Source organism: Vigna angularis, chromosome 9 (assembly GCF_016808095.1).
Source record: "Vigna angularis cultivar LongXiaoDou No.4 chromosome 9, ASM1680809v1, whole genome shotgun sequence".
NCBI lineage: Eukaryota > Viridiplantae > Streptophyta > Magnoliopsida > Fabales > Fabaceae > Vigna > Vigna angularis.
The window spans coordinates 31,432,405-31,453,034 of NC_068978.1; the positions used below are offsets into that span (position 1 = coordinate 31,432,405).

Consider the following 20,630-nt stretch of genomic DNA (forward strand, 5'->3'; position numbering starts at 1 on the left):
TTATTTATATTATATTGTTATTGTTCTTCCAGATAAATAGTATTCTAATAATAAAATTTATACCTATTATGTCATTTTTATAAATACAATTAGTATTACTCTTACATAAAACATTCTAACTTTTTTATTGACTTGTATTAAAAAGTTTTTACAGGGGATCTTTTTTTTTTCATCAAGAAGGAATCCTTAATCATATAAAAGAAGCAATTAAAATATCGTTAGGATCTTGCCACTCATTCCAAAATCCACGTGCAAGATTCGGATAAGATCATTGTTGTCCATTGTGGGGTTGCGATAAAACATTTCCTCAGTCTCATCCTTCCTTAAAGTCACCACCCAAAAATTTACCCAATACCCGCAAGACAAGAACTAGCTAGGTGACCATTCATCATCCACAATTGTAAATACCCGAAAGTCCCTAACAAATAGGCATATGCGAACTCTGGCAGGTCATAACCGACCTTTGGAGCAAAATTCGCAAAGAACCCAAGACTTTTCTCTTTAGCACTAAGCTTAGGAAGAATAGAACAACTCGAAGGAAGCCCAAGGACTTTCCCATCTCCACGATAACTACCAACATTGCCATTTCAACCCAACATATGCACGACGCCCCTCAGGCAAGCAAGAAAACCTTATTCAAAGTGACACCTAACATGAGACCCATCCCCCAACATGATCAACCTGGCCAGTGTTTCCAGATCACTAAAGTTGTTCACGACCATGACACCTTAGACTTGGACCCCAGGTCTGGGTTCCCCAAACGATGTCCGACCTTATGAGCCCATGTAGCCTTGCTCCTTGGGAACCTTTCCCTCCCAGGTCACCAAGGTTGGCTAAAACATGATCCAACAAGTCAACAAGCAAATTATAAAAGTTCTCCAACAAAACAAAGACTTATTCGCCTAGCACCCGGGCGACATGCCAAGCATTGATCTAGCCTTTCTAAGCCATCATTTCTCCATACTCCCCCAAGCAAATCCTATGGCCCAAAGAAAGGGAAAGCTGGAAGAAGAGCGCTGAGTTGTCGTCCATAAGAAAGTAATAGCACTTTATGAAGTCGAATTCATTAGGGAGGTAACCTACACGATGCGGTTTACCAATGTTGTCTTAATGAAAAAGGCCAATGACAAATGGCGTATGTGTGTCGATTACATAGGCCTCAATAAGGCATGTCCAAAGGACACATATCCCCTTCCTAATATTGACAGGTTTGTGGACAACACAACATGGTACGAATACTAAGCTTCTTAAATGCTTATCCGGGCTATAATCATATTCGAATGTACTCGGTAAAAGCAACCTTCATGACTAAGGGGCCAACTTTTGCTACAAGGTTATATGCCCTTCGAATTGAGAAATTGAGAGACAACTTATCAACGACTAACGAATAAGGTGTTATATAAGCTCATAAGAAATATAATGGAAGTTACGTAGATGACATGCTCATCAAATCTGCCACTACATATGACCACCCCACACACTTACAAATAGTTTTCGACAAAATGTGATGCCACAACACAAGGTTGAACCCAAAAAATGTTTCTTTGGTGTTGACGACATAAAGTTCCCGGGCTTCATGATATCCCCATAAGGGATAGAAGTCAACCAAGACAAGTGCGAAGCCATACTCGACATTAGAAGTCCGACCAACTTGAAAGAAGTCCAAAGCTTAAACGACAAGCTAGTCACCCTGACTCGTTTCTTGCCATGTCAGACACAAAAGACTAAGCCCAAGCACAAAATCCTAAAAGGAGCTCAAACTTACTGCTAGAACGAAGAGTATGAGACCACATTCCAACAATCAAAGAGGGAGATCTCAATACTTCCTTTCCTTAACAGTCCTCGGCAAGTCAACCCTTGGTCCTATATTTAGTCGTATCCTTCTCAACAGTGAGCTCGGTTCTAGTGATGGAAGAAAGTCAAAAGTAATACCCAGTATATTTTATTATTGTACTCTTCAACCTGCCAAAGAACGCTACTAAACAATAGAGAAGTTTCTCCTAGCTTTAGTCTTTTCCATGCGACGACTGCGCTATTACTTTTGTAGTTTCAATATATGCATATGCAGTGACTACCCTTTTAAGAAAATTCTGCAAAGGCCCGAGTTGGCCGGATGCATGACGATGGAGTTTTCCGAATTCAAACTGACTTATCAAACCAAACAACTAATGAAATCACAATTCTTGATAGACTTCCTCATTGAACTCCCAACTAAAGAAGAAGAGCTCGCCCGATAACTCCTTAGTGTTGACTATTCTTCTAACAAAAAGACAATAAAGTAGGAGTCATTTCAGAAAGACATGAGACATCGCTCTAAAATAAGTCATTACATTAAGTTTCAACGCTCGAGTACGAATCTTAGTTATCTACTAGACTAAATAAAAATTATTTACAAAATAAATAAAAACTATTTATAAAAATCATCTACCAAGTAAAGAAAAACCATTTATAAAATAAATAAAAACTATATATAATTAAATCGTAAAAATTATTGATATTTATTTTTACAATTTTATAAAAAAAGTAATACGCGCTTTTTCTAGTATAAATAAAACGATTCATAACTTTCTTTTAGATCATATTACATTAAAAAAAAATTATCATTTAATAATTTTGGTGAAGGAAAAATAACTTTCAATTTACAAATTCTAACACTGAAATACTTGCTTAAAGGATTTGAACCTTCTATTCCCACTAACCTTCGTTTCACAGTGACTTGGGAAAGAGAATAATAATACGATTGGTAATTTTATTTATAAATTCAAGCAAGGAATCTAGGGTTTCTCGTAAGAGGCACCGAAGAACACCAACACAGAAGGAACCTAAAGAGATTCTGATTCAGCGGCTGAGAGAAAGAAACAAGCGAAAGAAGAGAAAGCAAGGAAGAGTAACGTATGTATTTCATATATTAATTGTTTTGTTCAATGTTTTTTTTTTTTTGTATTAATTCCGGTATTTGATTTTCTAACTTCTTTCCTTCTGTGTTTTCTTAGGGTTTCTTTTAGGCTCTGCAAAGGTCAATGGCGGATTTGGAGGGCGCAGAAGGTTACATGCCATCTGCAGAATACGTGGAAGACAGCAATGAAGCTCTCATTGACTTGACTGACTCAACAGAACTTTTGTTTCTTAAGTTGCCTTCTTCCAATGTTAGTTTTCCCTTTATGCCTTTGGTTTGTTTATTTGTTTTGAACTGAATCTGAACTACTTATGCCAACTAAGCGAAAAAGAAAAAGCACCAAGGATTGATATTGTTGTCATCACAATCATCACAAAAGTGAAAAATCAAGTGTAGTATCAAACAAATTTAAAAATAATAACGGGTACATTGACTTTAGTTTTCAAACAATTAGGTTTCATTTTTTTATCAAGTCTCTCTACTGAGTGTAGTTTTTAATTGTGTTAGATTCTGCTTGGTGATTACAAATTCCTTTCATGTTAATTTTTGTTGTGCTAGATCTCATTAAGGAGTGTCGAAAAATACATTTTTGTGTATTACTTCTATTCATTTGCTTATATTTATGTCCTTATTTTATTATAGGAGACTCCTCAATTTTTTTATAGCTTTTTAAGGTTGCTTTCTATTCAAATGAGCTGGTATCTGTATTGGCGGGTGTTTCCTTCCATCTAGGAGTTAGATGGTGGAAGAGACCTGTTTGGTGTTGTGTTAGTTATTACCATTATTGTCTGCTTGATGTGTTTTTGATGTTGTCCAGGATTTTTTATCTGACATACATGGAAAGAAATTGTCTCTCACACTTCATAATGATGGTAAACTAGCCCACTTTGAGGGTTCATCAGGTAAACAAAATTAATCATCTGTGTCACCATCAACATATGTTTTCAACTTCAATTTCTGCATAATTGATCTCTAACTTGGTGCTTTTCTTCTTTGTGTGTGTGTGTGTGTTGTAAATGAATATGATTGCTTTCTGCAAGCGCCTTAATTTTCATTTTTTGTTGGCAGGTAAGGTATATGATTTTGTAAGCTTTTTTGCTCAGGAGCCAGACGAAACAGTTTTTGTTTCCTCTACAGAACCAAAAATTGGTAAGTATCCATAGATTTTGTTTTTTGTTTAATGTCTTCTGTTACTGTTATATGAAGGATATCAACAAGAATTCTGAGAATTATTCTGGCTCACAAAAAGCAAGAGCTTTGTTGTTACTTTTATTTGATGTAGAATCTCAAGTTACAAGAACATGTAAGATGGGACCATGACTAATCTTTGTTCTTTGGTTATTTCAATGTAAGAATTATTTGAGAACTATCACAGCTCTCCAAGAGAGCTTTATTGTTAGTTACTATAACTTGAGGTAAAATCTCAAGTCATAAGAACATGTAAGATGGGGTAGTGCTTGGTTCTACGTCAAAAGTTGTCTGAGTAAATAGCCTTTACAATGGTGTTGGGTTGGATATACTTGCTGCAACATCCCTGAGTTGGTACCTCAAGTATATTTTTTTCCCCTAATATAGTCATAGTTAATGAGTTGTGATAGTAAGAGTTCCGGTGTGTTTGTTTAACCTTCTAAAGTAATAAAACTCTATGAAAATTCTCATTTTTTTTACAAGCAACTTTGAGTATCTTTTGAAAAACTTCTAGATTGGACCTTTATCTCTTCTATCAAATTGGCCAACCAGCCCATTCTCCAGCTCAACATACTCTAGTAATTTTCACGAATTTCAAGTCTGGTTTCTATCCTTGTGTGAACCATGAAACCTCAATTCATGTAACAGGAAGTTATATAGTAAGTACAGTACTAAATGATTTACATTGGACTTTGAACTATCAGTTTTCTCATTAGCTATGTTTCTTAGAAACTGTGAAATCAGGTGGATCTCACTCCCGTTTTTGTTCCCATCCCGCCTTCCCCCACCCTTTTTATATTGGATTGGATTTTTCCTTGCTGTATATGACTACTTTTCTTTGTCACTTTGTCTTACCAGACTCTGGTTCTTGTGAGTGTTTAATACCACTTTTTATTCTTATATATTTTTAATTTTGTAGCCTTTGAATTCAAGCATTGAGAGAAGTTATTTATTTTGCTTTACTGCAGCAAAGATTTCAATGCGGGTTTCAACCGTCCATTACCCTGATCCTAAAGAACTTGAGAACCTCAATTCAACCAAAGTAAGACATGCACATCGACATTCTTCTCGAATCACAGGGACAACTTCATCTCGATACTTTCCTATGCAAAGTGGTGGACGTGCAGCTTCATCAAAAGGTAGCAGACAGAAAAGCTCTTCGTCTGAATTTACTGAGCCATCAAGTATTTCAGAAAAAAGACACGAATCTAATTCTAAATCTAAATCTAAATACTTGTCTGAGGTCTCGCATGGTCACAGCAGTGGCATTTCCTCTATGTCCCCAGAAAATTCTCATGAAGGAAAACCAAAGAGAAGAAAACATACGGAATAATGTTTCCTATACTCGCCATTGGCCTTTTATAGTGTAATTTTTAAAATTAACATTCTTCCAGGCCAAACTATATAGGAAAGAATAGGGCAAGACTTTTATGTTGTAAAAGGACGATAAATTTACATTGTTTGTGTTTTCTGTGTTACCATTTTTCTCTATTTTTCAAATTGTCATTGGCTTCAGTTGCACAATGTTCACTAATTGAAGGACCTTTCTTTTCTCATTTTTTTTGTCCTATTTTTGTGTACTTGTTCAGTTGTGTTCTTCCTATGGTTGGATTGTTCTAGTCCTATTAATGTTTTGAAACCCTGCTGGCATCACATCGTTAGGGCCTTTGTTGTCAAAACTGGACTGAGAATGAAAGTTTGAAAAAAATTCTGTTGTTTTTTACAAAGGAAGAAATAGGAGAGAAAATACATGTGAAGGGGTTAAAGAATAATGAAGGTAATATTGTAAAATAGAATTCAAGAATAACTAAGATAGAGTATGTAAAATTAGTTTCAGGCACAATGAAGGTTGACATAGAATGTATTTTAGAAATTACGTTTCTGGAACTAATTTCCGAAATATAAAATAAAACAAAAAAGAGAAAGAATGTCAACAGGGAAAAAGACGAGGTAAGAACTGGGGTAGCCGAATTGATTGAATTCATGAACCTGAAATTTAACTTAGGCATGGTAGAATTCTGCATGGCTTTCTTTCAGACGTGGTAAGTGCATATTAGACTTGTAACAATGGATGATTATTTCAGCTTTTAATAAAATTTAATTAATTATTTTTAAATAAAGCGTACCAATATTTGTATTTATTGAAAATGTAACATCATTTGAATAAGTAATATATTCATTATTTGCAATATAAACCACACATGCTAAAATAATTTATTAAAAAATGAAGGAAAAAGAAAAACAGACAGTGGAACAGAGTTGAGCAAAATAAAATGCATTGTCGTGAAGAACCACATAAGTGCCGTCGATGTTGCCAGCTTGAATGGTATGGTACGAATGTGTTTAGAATACTGAGCTTAAGTTTTTGGACCGAACACCCATTGCTCTTCGCTCTTCTTCACCACTAAAGGATTTTAGGCCAATATGCTCCAATTCACCTGTTTTTGTTTATGATCATGGATAAATTAAAGTTAATGGACCAAAATAACTCATTTATTTAGTTTTAATCTATAATAGTTTTAAAAGTATTGTGTTGCTTTACTTATTTGTTGAATGATGATGAATCTCTTCTGAGTGATACAATGTGCCTTGATCTTCAGGATTGGTCTATAAGTGAACAAAATTGAAGATCAAAAACCCTTTCTTTTCTTTTATTCAATTTACAGTGATAAACTTGGAAGATTTTACCAGACAATGCAAGACTTTTAGAAGATACAATACAAACTGAAACTAAGATTGAGGGAAAAAGCTATGTTTTGTCAATATCATCAGCCTCCTGAACTCTTTCAGTATTCTGCAGTAACTGACGTGCTGTTTTTAGCTTGCCACACTTCTGAAACACCTGTTCAAAAATGTCTCTAGCATAAGCTGATAAAGGAATACCCTTTTCCAGCATTGATTTCACTTTCTCATAAGCAGCCTCTAGTTCACCTCCTCTACACAACTTCTGCAACTTCTGGTTCTCCAATTTTCTATCCAATTTAACACAAAGATCCAACCGATCATGTTCTCTCAAAAGACTCTCCACTAAATTGTAAGTGTGAAAATTTGGAAGCAATCCCAAACCCAACATTTCAATCATCAAGTCATAAGCAACTTTCCAGTTCTTACCCTCACCATGACCATGGATCAGAGCAGTGTATGTTAAATCATCAGGAAGGCATCTGTTCTTGTTCATGATTTCAAAGACCCTGGTAGCATCCTTTAACTTTCCCAATTTACACAGCATAGGTATAACAGAATTATAAACAACCAACTTTGGCTTTAAGCCACGACTCAACATCCTCCCAAACAAATCACTAGCTTCCTCCACTCTGTGACATTCGCACAATGCCTTTACAACAACAGAGTAACCCTCATGAGCACACCTCAGTTTCCTTTCCTCAACAATCCTCAAAACTCTAACAGCTTCTTCTGTATTACTCAAGCGACAAAGCTCACAGATAAGCTTAACCACAACAAAAGAACTAGGTAACAATCCAGCCTTACAAACTGCCCAAAACACTTGAACTGCAGGCTGCATTGCATCACTATTTCCTCCCATGTTAGGGACTAATATAGTATATGGTCTCCGAGTGTTCCTCACTCTCACTTTCTCAACAGATCCTTCTTTTGCACTAGTCAAACACAGTTCCCCAATAAGAATATTAACAGCAGATCGAGTAGGGAGCACTCCAATCTTTTCCATTTGATTAAAAATCTCAAGGGCTGACTCTACTCTACCAAACTTACAAAAACCAACAATCATGTTACTGCAGGAATAAGTATCAGGAGTTTCAATCTTGTGAAAGATTGACAGTGCAAGCTGAATCATCTCCAAAGATGATTCCCTCTTGCAAAGAACATAAAGCATGTTATTACACACAAGGTTATCAGGCTTACACTTGAACACAGTCTCCATATCCTCAAACAGTGACAGTGCTTCCTTAATTCTTCCTTGTCTCCCCAAAAATCTGATGCAAATGGCCAATGCCTTAGGCGACACTCCACCCTTGTGAAACGCCACTGTGGTCAGCAAACATTTGACGTCGTCAAAGAGCTTTCTTCTACCCAAGAAATCGGCCATGTACTCAACCACGGAATCATCAAAGTGAAACTCCATGTGGGTCCCCGCCAAGGAGAAAAATTTCAAGGTTTTGGCCCTACCCAGTTGCTTGTAGCCCCTCAAAACGCCCAGAACCAGGTTGGAGGTTAATACTAGCTTGTGACGAGCCAAAACACCAGCCATGGCGCTGTCGTTGGCGCAAGAGACAAGGTCAGAGAGAAGAGAAGAAGGGTGAACGACATGAGAAGGGGGCGAATTGCTGCGTGGGATTGGGAAATTGGGGTGAGTTTGGGGAGAAGAAGAGGAATGGAGAAATCGTGAAGAAGCGTTGAAAACATGAACAGAGAAAACAGCGGCATTTCGAGGCCTGCAAAGCATTACACTTTGAAAGACAAATGTTAAGGGTTTCTGCTTTTCTTCTTTCTTTCTTGATTGGATTAAATTTCAGGTCGGAAAAACTGCAAATCAATCATTTCCATTTTCAAATCCTCCAGCATAGTTAACTCGCCGTAGAATCGTTTTTGAGTTGGTAAACTCGATCAAACTCTTGTAGTATAGACTCGGTTCAGCGAGCTCGGTTGAACACTAGAAGGAAAAAACAACAGCGGATTTGTTTTGTTTGTAGCGTCGTAGGAACAGAGCCTTATTCGTGTCTTTCTCAGATTTTGCCTTCCCACATTCTCCTTTGAGTTTCTGGGTCAGGGCTTAGGGTTTCTCTTTTCTTATATTTAATGTATGTAATATTAGAAGTATAAAAGAATTATTTGAAATAATATATATTAAGTAATGATAATGTATCTTCTATAACTAATCTTTAACATTTTATTTGTATACTTCCTTATTAACTTTATCTTTTTTTTTGTAATTATTTTTAAAATTTAATTAATTGTTTATGATAAAAATTTACTCATAATAAAATTATAAAAATTATTTATTTTATAATTATCTTATATAAACAATTATAAATTTAATAATATAGTTTTATTTTAATAATCTATTATATCTACTACTAGGTTTTTTATGGGTTATTTAAATTTGAATTTATTGATTAATATAATAAATTAATTGAACTCTGTTTAGATAAATGTTGAATTGTAGAAAATGATAAATAAATATAAAATGATAAAGTACTTTAATATCTAATTATGAATTGTGTGTGAAGTATATATCTTTCAAGAATATTGTTTGTATAATAATTATATTTAGGTATAAATAAATAAATAATTTTAATAATTGAATGATTTTAATTATTATTTTTCTAATTCTTTCTCAATTAAAAAAATAATTTAAATTATAATGGATTATACACCTAACAAAATAGATATCAATTTTAAAACAAACCACATAGCCAAATAAAAAATATATAGTTAAAAGTTTTTTTCGTATTGTTTAATTAGTTATGTTCATAATAAAGTTTTTTTAAATGATGTTAAGACAAGATTGTCTAAAAATATTAAGTTGTCTAGTAATTTGAAGTTTTGAAATTTAACAAATATAGTTAATGATATATTCCTTAGAAAGAACATTATCTGATAAAACATTAACCAGGACTAATTGAGTCTAGACAAGGAAAGACAAGATGAAAAACAAATATAGACAAACTAATTCAAAATGAGAATAGATCATGAGATGATTTAAACACTATTTAGAACCCCACAAATAAGCATTTGATGAAAAGTGACACGAGAATAAGTATCTTGAAACATCGTCTAAGCTCATACGAAACCTATTTAAAAAGGCAAAAGTGTCTGATCACTAGGAGAATCCTATAAAAACTTAGTAAGACACTACGCTTAAGATACCCACACACAAGAATCTAAATTACTCTTGTAAAAGAGTAAGTGTAAAAATTTCTTCTAAAGAAGAAACAAGTTTTACAAAGATGATTTATGATAAGTATCGTCTGAACCAATGCAAAACACTTAAGGATAAGTTCTTAAAGCTTGAAACTAACATGTCTATCCTTGATGAAAACAAAACATTGAATCTTAACTTTTTGTATCTGTTGATAGGGGAAGCCTAGTTTCTATACATATTGGTTTTTGATGATGAATAGGTTTAAATGATTAGAAAGGGTTTTAATCATTCTTGCATAACAAAATGGCATAACAAATGTTTAAATCATTAACGTGTTAGTGCTAGATGTTTTAATCTATTCATGGTTAGTGAAATAAGCCTAAAACATATTGAAAAGCTAGTTTTTGGTAATAATAATCGATTACATAAGTGATATCATCATTAGATTAAGCCAGAACACTTAGAAAGCTAAACAAGAGCAAATCACTCTATTATAATTGATTATATAAGTTACATAATCGATTAAAACAGAGAGAAAGACATAATTTGTTATATAAGTAACATATTCTGTTAAGAAAGACAAATGGATGACTAATTAGGCTAAGTGGCAATATAATCGATTATATAAGTTCTATAATCGATTAAAACAGAAAGTAAGGTCTAATCCATTATACAGATAACATAATCTGTTAGGTTAGTTGAAAGAGGCAGCTATAGGCAAATATGTTGAAATAATCGATTATACATGTGTAATAATCTGTTAAGACAAAGACAACAACATAATAGATTATGCTAATAACGTAATCGATTAATCTGTGTTAGGATTTGGTTTTTCTATATAAACCATATGTGAGACCTGTTTCATTAACGTTTTAATTTTCAAATACTAACATACTTTCTAAGTTTTGAGTACAGGGTCTCTCAAATATAGTTCTTGGAGGATTTCATGCTTCATTGGTGATCAAACATTCAAAGACTCATTCAAGATCAAGTGAACTTCACTGTTGTTGATATATTTGCACTAGAAGAATGTGTTATGATCAATGTATCATTCTTTCTACATTGTGTAGCACTTGTGCGAGTAGGTTAGGTTAGAGATTGAGGGTTTTCATCTCTTGTATTGATTGAGAGTGAGTGTTTTCCTCTCTTATTTGTGTTGTAATATGATTTGAGGGTGATGAGGATAACAATTGAGAGTTTCATTGTATTCTCAACTCAAATTTGATTTAGTGGAAAGTCTTTCAACTCAGGTTGTTGGGAGAAAATTGGATGTAGGCTTGTGATAAGTTGAACCAATATATATCTTGGTGTTCTTTGATCTTTCTTTTATATTTCTTTACTTAGTTGATTCATTTAATCTTTGGGTATTGATTTCAAGTTTTAAGAACTCTTTAAAGATTTGAAAAAGATTTTCGAAAAAGTTTTAAATCCAATTCACCCCCTCTTGGATTGAGATATAAGACCTTCTATTTCTAGCAATATCCAATCAGTGTTAAGAGAAAAAGAGCTAAAGTGAGTATATTGTCTAATGAACATAAGCTCTAAACAATAAGACATAGTTTTAATCATGTCATTAATGAGAACATCTTTAAGAAGAAACAATCTAATGAAAAACATACCCAATATTATACTTCAAGAATGCTTTCATTAACAAGTATCTAACACTCAACATCATCTGTCAATATTTGAACGTTGTACTAAGCAAGATGCATTTATTAGAAGAGAATACAAGAATGGGTCTCCATCAACAATACCATGTGCAAGAGATCAGAGGTTACTCCAACTTTCATTCCCACGTAACTATTTCACCATTTAGATATTCTAGAAACAACAAATCATTCAATAAGTTCTTTAATGCCCATACTAAATTCACCTAATATAGACAACATGGATAATCTTCATCCTCTTGTGTTTCGTGTAATATGTCATTCTTTTTACTTTTGGTAATTCCGAGTGCTTAAAAGCCTACTTTCTTTGTCACGTATTATTCTCTTTTCTTGTGTAGGAATTTCCTTTGTATCTGCTCATGGACACTGATGACATGTCATACAAGACATTTTATAATGTGCAAGAATCTCCTTCATTAGGTGACCCTCATAGTGCTTGGACATTGATTGAAGAGTCTTGGAATTTTATGTTATTTTCATTAAATTCTTGATTTGATCTTTTAACAGTTGATCGTTTTCTATAGCTCCATTTCCTAGTGCTAATGTAAGCTTATTATAAGAGAATACAAAAGTGGGTCTCCATCGGCAATACCATGTGCAAGAGATCAGAGGGCACTCCAACTTTCATTCCCACGTAACTGTTTCACCGTATAGAGTTCCAGAAACAACAAATTATTCAAGAAGTTCTTTAATGCCCATACAAAATGCACCTAATAGAGACAACATGGATAATCTTCATCCTCCTGCGTTTCATGTAATATGTCATTCTTTTTACTTTTGGTAATTCTGAGTGCTTAAAAGCCTACTTTCTTTGTCACGTATTATTCTCTTTTCTTGTGTAGGAATTTCCTTTGTATATGCTCATGGACAATAATGACATGTCATACGAGACAATTTATAATGTGCAGGAATCTTCTTCATTAGATGACCCTCATAGTGATATGAGCTTGGACATTGATGACATGTCATATGAGGCAAGTATATTATATATGTATAGTCTGATGTGTTTTTTCTATGAATACTAAAACCTTAATAACTAGAAAAACTTTAAATTGATAACTGTTTAAAATTGGACAACAGGAGCTTCTTGAGGTAAGTGAATGGATCGATGACAACTCAGAAAGGGGTTTGTTAGAAGACGTTATTGCAAGACAAATGCAGACAAAAAGTTGTCTACTACTTGAGAACTTGGAGGATCAGGAAACTGATATTTGCATGATATGTCAGCTATGAAATATAGCAACATGTATATTTTATGTTTTATAGGCTACAAGTTTATTTGTCCTTGTGGTTATTCATTAAAATTTGATATATAAAATATATGTTTTACACTTTCTCACATTAATTGGAATGCCTGCGCATGATTTCACAGGATGAATATAAGAATAAAGAGGATATTGGAATTCTTCAATGTGAAAATGAATACCATACAAAGTGTATAAAGAGATGGTTACATGAGAAAAATGTTTGTCCCTTGTGCAAATAAAAAACATTGACTATTGGATAGAAACGAAAATTAAAACTACATAATTCATTATTGGAGTGAATTTATATTTTGTATTGGATCAAATAATATATATTCCTAACATCCTTGTAAGAGTGAAAAACTCAGTGTTTACAATTTTCATGAATTAGTAAACGTAGTTACATTCTCGAATTAGATAATAGAATAATACATTTATCATGTTATATTGTTGTTTAAATATTAACTTTCAAAATTACATTCTTAATAGTTTATTTATTTTTTTAGTAATGTCTTATTTTCAAGTAATCATTTTCATTAAGAAACTACTTCATTAAGAGAATTATTATATATATAGGTTTAATAGCATTAATGGTCCCTATTTTCGTCAGGTTTGTTCGAAATGGTTCTAGTTTTTTTTTCTGTTCAATGTTGTCGTAAAGAATGTAATTTATGTTCAATTTAGTCTTTTTTACAGACGACGTTTAAATCATTAACGATCCACTGTCCAGCTGTGCAAAACCCAAATGAGATGACATTTAGAAGCTGCCACGTCACCATCTTCTTCAACCTTCAGCCCAAACAAAAACTAAAACCCTAATTTCTCTCTAGCCACATAACCCTAGCGCCGCCACACCTAAACCCCCAGGTCGCCACTGCAATCACCAAAGACCTTCAAACGCAACCCAAAAGACCATCACCAGGACGCCGCTACGACCACCTCCACGCGCCACCATCTTCATCGAGCGCCTTCACCATCATCTTCTTCCCAGTTCGCGCTGCCACCATAGCCCCGCCACCAGCACCATGCCATTGTGCCATCATCCTCTCCTTCCACCATCAACCTCACGTCAGCCGCCGTGAAACGCACTTCCACCATCATCAACTGCACCGAAAACCTGCATCAAATCCAATCTAGAAAACCCATAAAAACCCAGAAAAAGCAGCGCTGCGATTCGCGATGTCTTCGCGAGTTCATCCTTCTCCATTGATTCAACCTAGCAGTTTGAAACCCTCAACCCTATCGCGCCTAAGAACCACCATATTTGTGAACCTGCTTCTCTCTCGTGCTTTCATCAACCTGCAACGAAACACAATCAACCCAAAGATTCCCAAATTAGAAACCCACAAAACCCTAATATTGCACATCCACCTAGTGCAAGACCACCAGCATCCATCACAAGGGCAAGGCTGCAACGTCTTCATCTTCTTCTTCATTGAGCCAGCATCGCCGCGAGAGAGAACAAGAATCGTGACCACCACTGGCGCGCTTCCATCATCACAACAACGAATGACCCTCCTCGATTAGGACACGTGGCAGCTCCACGTGGGCAGTTAAATGTCATCTCATTTGGATATTGTACAATTGAAAAGTTGGTGGTTAACGATTTAAACGCCGTCTGCAAAAAAAAAACTAAATTGAACATAAATTACATTCTTTAGGACAACATTAACAAAAAAAACTAGAACTATTTCAAACAAACCTGGAACCACGAGTGCTATTAAGCATATATATATATATATATATATATATATATATATATATATATATGTATATATATATATTCAATTTTATCATTTAAGTAATAATTATTTAAAACTAAAATAATTTTATTTTCATTTTTACACCATTATCTAAATTTAAGTTATTTTATAAATTAAAATAATTATGTTATCATTTTATTTTTTTAATAATAATTTTTTAAATTCAAATAATTGTTTATAATAAAAAATATGTAATAATAAAAATATATACAATTTATTTATTTTTATAATTATTTTTATTAAAATATATTTTATAACATAATAAAATTTTGTTTAGAATAAAAAATATGAAACAAGTACTGGTAGATGTTTCGATTAATTTTAATAAAGAATGTGCTATGTATTTATTTAAGAATGTAAAAATATTATTTTTCAAAAGGTTTTGAAGTGCAGATTGGGAAGCTGTTTAAAAGTTGTATAGTTTGAACCCTTTCATCGCCTCCTTCATTCTTTCCGCCGCGCCGATTCATTCTCTCTGCCGTTTCACTCTTCTGCCACCGTGGCAGTGGCACGTGCAAGTCCCCTATTTCTCAAGGTTCTTTCTCTCTCCCTCTGTCTTCACTATTGGAATTGAATGTAATGTTACTCTGTAACCGATTAGAGTCTCCCTCTGTTTTGGTTTTACTCACTGTTGTGTATTGTTGTTTATCTTTGATCCCTAAAGAAAGAACGCAAAACACCATGAAACAGCTGTATGTGTTATTTGAAAATATCATTATTTTAATCAAGACCTATTCCTTTGTCCTTAGGATTCTCTTCGCCATGTATTCTCATTGTTTAAACTTTGTGTTTTTAGATTGTTTACTTTGTGTTTTTAGATTGTTTATTCTTTACATTTGTTTGGATGCCCCTCATGTTTATCATCCTCTAACCTTTCTGTTCTAAAAAATATCTATTATTTATTTCCTTAACCTCTAATTTTTTTTAATATCAAATATATTTATTAAACTAAGAAAACACACAAACAAACACCATCCTTTGCACGGGTTTATATACTAATTATGGTAAAAGTTAACTTTTTATTTTCTTAACCATTTTTATAATAAAAAAAGTGAATAAATATGTGCATGACATGTGTTTCCAATATTAATAATAATAATTCTAGGGTTCATGACAATCTAATCTTTTTATTTTCTCCTTATCTCTATTTCCAACAATCTAATCTTTTAAAAAATAAATAAATAATATACTAAAAAATAATCTAGAAGATCTTAAAAATATTTTTAATTAAATAATCTAGAAGATCTTAAAAATATTTTCTCTAATTAAAAATATTATATAGATATTTTCTCTAATTAAAAGGATTATATAGATATTTCTTTTAATTACAACACTTTCTATCCTCTTTATTCCCTTAGTGTAATGCTCAATCAATTTCACTTTTTGCATGTGCCAATCTAGCAATTTGTTCTGCTTTCGAGTTAACTTGTTAAATCAGTTTTCGTTTTCTTCTTGCTTCCTCCTCCACTTGCATCTGCAAGCTCTGTCATTGTTTAGGTGGTCCTTACAGGTTCGTTCTTATGAATGCTTCTTATGTATCGTGTATACTTGATCCATAGTTTGCGGATTAACCATAATATTTTTGGTTCATTCACAGGGTGAGTATTTGGTACAATGAAGGTAAAGAAGGCTAAAAGAGATCTGCATACTGGGGAAAAGAAGAAGAAAAGGAACAGGGAACAAAAAGATGAAGTTGAGATTCAAGCTACTGTGGAGGATGTTGAAGGTAACTGTGCTTTGTTTTCATAATCATCACCCTTTTGTTTGGCTGTCTCTGATGTAAAGTGTTTGTTTCAGTGGATAATGAAATACATGTTAGTGACACAAAGAAGGAGAAGGCTTCTATCAACAGAAAAAGGAAGAACAACGACAAAAGTCTAGTTAGGAAACGAAAACCAAAGGGTGAAGAGGTTGATTTGGAAGAGCAAAGCGGTGAGTTGAAGTTATGTGGAGTGTAGGCTAGTGTCAGTTTAAACTAGAATATATATATATATATATATATATATATATATATATATATATATATATATATATATATATATATATATATTTTCAATTGTTGTAGAACAATTGCTCATACTTGTCTAATACTATACTGTGTTAACTTTTATTTGCTGGCATTGTCTCTCCCTGTTCTGGCATTTAGTATAGACATCTTTTTATAAAAAAATACTTTAACTATGTCATCCTGGTCGTGTTCAACATATTTGGTTAAATGGTTACAGATGAAGCAGTAGACAATTGTCATTCTAGTGCTGAGGAGATCCAAGACTTTGGTGGTGATAGATATTTGAATACTGGAGCACTTATCACACCCTGTAAGAAAATACATTTTCTAGTTTAATTCGTTTTGTCATTTTGGAATGTAATATTTGAATTTATGATTCGGTTTCCCTCATGACAATTTTTATCATGTAGGTAGTTCGAAGAAAGAGAAGAAAAAAACAAAAAAGGATGATAGAAATTCACAGGATAAGGGAGAAGGGTACAACAAGCACAAGGAAGTTTATACTATTTCCTCCGTAGATGATGACTGCTCAAAAGGAATGAAAAGTATGAATTGTTAATATTAAGCGCATTTCTTTTTGTTTGATTTAAAACTCCAAACATTAGACATCCATAACTTTTACTTGTGTTATACATGAGATGATGGACATATAATTTTGTAATGCAAAAAATTGTATCATAGTTACTGCACGGTGTTGCAAGTCTATTTGAATGTATTTTGCTCAATTTGGAATAGTAATTGCCATATTTCAGGATTTTTATGTTAGTTTTCATCTGTATATCTCTCATCTTTTGCCATCATCCACCACTACTATCGTATATGTTTGAACATTTATAGATATCTTTCTTTCAATCTGTTGACAGAATGGATTGTGATGCACCTTTGTATTCTGTCCATATTTGTCACCAATTTACTAATAATAGTTTCTGAATGGGAACTTCTGAAACTACAGAATGGATCATGGAATACCATCAAAGCAGACCAGGATTGGAAGTATTGCAGCATCAAATTGATGACTTTATAATTGCTCATGAAGAAAAACTGGAAGAGGTAATTATTTTGAGAAACATGCATGCAATGGATAACAGAACAATTAGACGCACTTGTCATATTAAGCACTGGTTCATAAGATGGACTTTTTTCTTCAGGCAAATTATTATTGGCACGTATCAATTTTGATGCTCATGTTACATAACACCATTACTTAAAAATTAGGTTAATTTTTACTGTTTTGTGGCTAAATGTAACTGCCAGTGACTAATTCTCCATTTTATCATATAAGCTTCTTTTTGAATTTCATAAATGTTTAGCTTTTATTTTTCATATTGTACGAATGATCCCACATTTTTTTGTCTTTATTTTTGTTATACATGTAATGATTTATTTATCATTGCAGGAAAGAAAAGAAAAAGAAGCCCTTGCTGCAGAAGGGGGGTGGACAGTTGTTGTCCACCATAAAGGTAGAAAGAAAACTACTGATTCTGAAACTGGAATTGCAGTGGGTTCGGTTGCTCAAGCAGCCGTGGAGAACAAAATGACCAAAAAGAAACGTAAAGAAGTTGGTCTAGATTTCTACCGATTTCAAAAAAGAGAAGCACAGAGAAATGGTATTATATTTTTTTTTTTGAAATTGATCTAAAAGTTGTTCTGTTTATGTCAAACAAATGTCATTAATTAGGGAGTTTTCTATCAAAGTTTGGATGAAAAAAGATTTAGAAGCTGAGTCATTTGCTCTTTTGTTTCTAATGAATTTCTTAATGTGTAAGTAAAAAAAACCGTAATGTTTTTCCATTTCTATTCCCATACTTGATTATTTATTTAACTTTCCATAACTTCTATTGTGCTGAAGATCCACAGCCCATCTTATCAGTAAATTAAAGTTTATACATGAAAACACTAGCAAATTTTGGATGGTACTTGAAATGAATGTCTATTGTTGTGGGTTGTACTCCCTCAAAGAATGATTTGATTTTATGTTGAAGTCTCATGCTTTATATCATCCATGTATTGTATCATTCATAACTGCTTGTGTTCAAGATTTTAAACCCGTTTTGCTGCCAAGTAAAGGTTTTATTCACAAATGAATGTAAGGAAAAGAATATTTCTGGACATTCATGAAATAGATCTCATGTTGCTATTGGTTGGAACTGCTCAAGGAATTATATGATTTTATGTATATATATCATGCTTTATATCTCATTTTTTTTCTTAGCTCAAGTTGTTGGAAATCAAAACCTAGTAACTCTTTGAATCGATTTTGATTAGATTTTTGTTATTGTTGGTTATCAAAGTGAGATAAACCCTTTTTATTTTGTTTGCAGAAATCATGACACTGCAGAGCAAATTTGAGGAGGATAAAAAACGTCTGCAGCAGATGAGAGCTGCCAGAAAATTTAGGCCTTATTAATCAATGTTTTTAGCACAGTACAAGTCAAATTAAGAAAAAGAAAGAGTTCATTTATCTTTCCAATTTTGCCGAAGGTATTTGTACATTAATGTAGGTAGTCGTTATTTTATTTCTTGTAACATGACTTTGCAGGGGTTAATGTAGGTAATAGTGCATTAAGACAATGTTTTGATGTTATACTTCATATTATCTTGTTCAATTATGTATTCTGCTATTTTTTGGGCTCTCCTAAAATTATATTATGTGCTTGTCCGAGGAGTTGTATATTGTCAACATCTCTTTGGAGTTTTTGTATTGATTGACATTGTAAGAGGAAGCACCCTTGAGGAAGTTGGTTCATGAATCTTATTTTGCGTTTTTTTTTCTCCTATATTTTTGTATAAGAGTTGAGACAATCCAATTATCTTTCTATAATTATTTTTGTTATTTTTTTCCATAAAAAGAAAAAAAGAACGAGAATAAGGACACCTCACTTAACAATTATAAATTAAATAAAATAGATAAGATGATAAGTGTCTCATTCTCTTACCAGGAGTACGTAGAGAATTCAAATTTCTACTTTTATAGTATTTTTTTATTCTCAGATTATACCTCCTTTTCTCTTCATTGCTGTATTTTCTTTGTGAGGAAATGTAAATTAATACTTCTATTTATACCAAATTTTACAATTATTACTTCTATAATATTTTCATTTTTAATATTTTCTTTATCTCTTACTCTCATCTTTGACTTAGAGAGAGAATAATATTTTCGATTTCAATATCAATGTAAGCTTTTGAATTAAATTTTTAAGTTGTGTCTATAAAGAAAAAATGTCATATTAATAGTAAAGAAAGTGTATATCAAACTCAATATATATTTACATATTCAATGCGGTAAAGGATGCAACTCTTTGAGTGGATGTGAAAATAGAGAAAATATATATATAATGGTTAAGAAGTGGACTTTAAATTTAACTCAACCCCACAAAATCAGCTTGTAAAGTGAGGTTTGTATTCTGTCACTACACCTTTCGTTATTGGTGACGACGCTATCTCTTGTTAAATTTATTGCTACCACTACTAGAGTTTTAGTTTTGAAGATTTTGATCGTCTTAACCAGGCGACCACCATACCATCAATGACGTCTTCATCGGAGCTCCTATGCATTCTCGGTGTCTTTTGAAGTTGTGAATTTGTTCCTTTTTTTGTCGTGTATGGTGGCATGTTTAGTAACAATTCAGAACGTTGAGGTCGCTCGTTTTTCTCTTTCAAGTTCATCATGCGTTGTTGGACATCCCGTTTCCTTTTAGGCAGCTATTCAGAGCATCAAGGTTGCTATTTTTTCTTTTTTCTTCTCAAACTGTTGTTCAACTCTTTTTTTAGCTTATGCTTTCATGCTCCTCTCAAACTGGGCCCGAGCTTTCGTTGGGCTTGATAAGAGCATCTTCCAGGACTCCAAGTCTTGATTCTCTCTACCTACATCGTCGAGAATATAAAAAGTACAAGCACATTTTACCTACGAGGGACATTGGGATGATGACATTTACATTTCCAGTGTTGTGGCCATCGTAAAGAAGGAGGACAATGCTTTTAGGACCTTTAGGAATCTTCCCGTTCTGGTGGTTGAGGAGATG

At 33.2% G+C, this 20,630-nt stretch overlaps 3 protein-coding genes across 4 annotated transcripts; 2 read left to right on the forward strand and 1 right to left on the reverse strand.

Annotated features, from left to right (window-relative positions):
* The first annotated feature begins 2,685 nt into the window (after positions 1-2,685).
* Positions 2,686-5,640, forward strand: LOC108346947 (uncharacterized). The gene is made up of 5 exons (XM_017586022.2): positions 2,686-2,892; positions 2,994-3,146; positions 3,714-3,798; positions 3,965-4,045; positions 5,053-5,640. Exons 2-5 carry the CDS (start codon positions 3,021-3,023, stop codon positions 5,415-5,417), a joined length of 657 nt encoding a protein of 218 aa, XP_017441511.1. The 5' UTR covers positions 2,686-2,892; positions 2,994-3,020; the 3' UTR covers positions 5,418-5,640.
* Positions 5,641-6,707: 1,067 nt separating this feature from the next.
* LOC108346925 (pentatricopeptide repeat-containing protein At4g20090) lies at positions 6,708-8,832 on the reverse strand. The gene has a single exon (XM_017585995.2). It carries the CDS (start codon positions 8,505-8,507, stop codon positions 6,834-6,836), a length of 1,674 nt encoding a protein of 557 aa, XP_017441484.1. The 5' UTR covers positions 8,508-8,832; the 3' UTR covers positions 6,708-6,833.
* A 6,146-nt stretch (positions 8,833-14,978) lies between these two features.
* On the forward strand, positions 14,979-19,288 carry LOC108347072 (uncharacterized). Of its 2 annotated transcripts, none has more exons than XM_017586187.2 (8): positions 14,979-15,135; positions 16,198-16,326; positions 16,398-16,532; positions 16,826-16,918; positions 17,019-17,153; positions 17,561-17,658; positions 18,005-18,215; positions 18,930-19,288. In XM_017586187.2, exons 2-8 carry the CDS (start codon positions 16,215-16,217, stop codon positions 19,013-19,015), a joined length of 870 nt encoding a protein of 289 aa, XP_017441676.1. In that variant the 5' UTR covers positions 14,979-15,135; positions 16,198-16,214; the 3' UTR covers positions 19,016-19,288. The 2 variants fall into 2 exon arrangements, with proteins under 2 accessions (XP_017441676.1, XP_017441677.1); XM_017586188.2 differs by lacking the exon at positions 14,979-15,135 and adding an exon at positions 15,967-16,110.
* Positions 19,289-20,630: the final 1,342 nt, after the last annotated feature.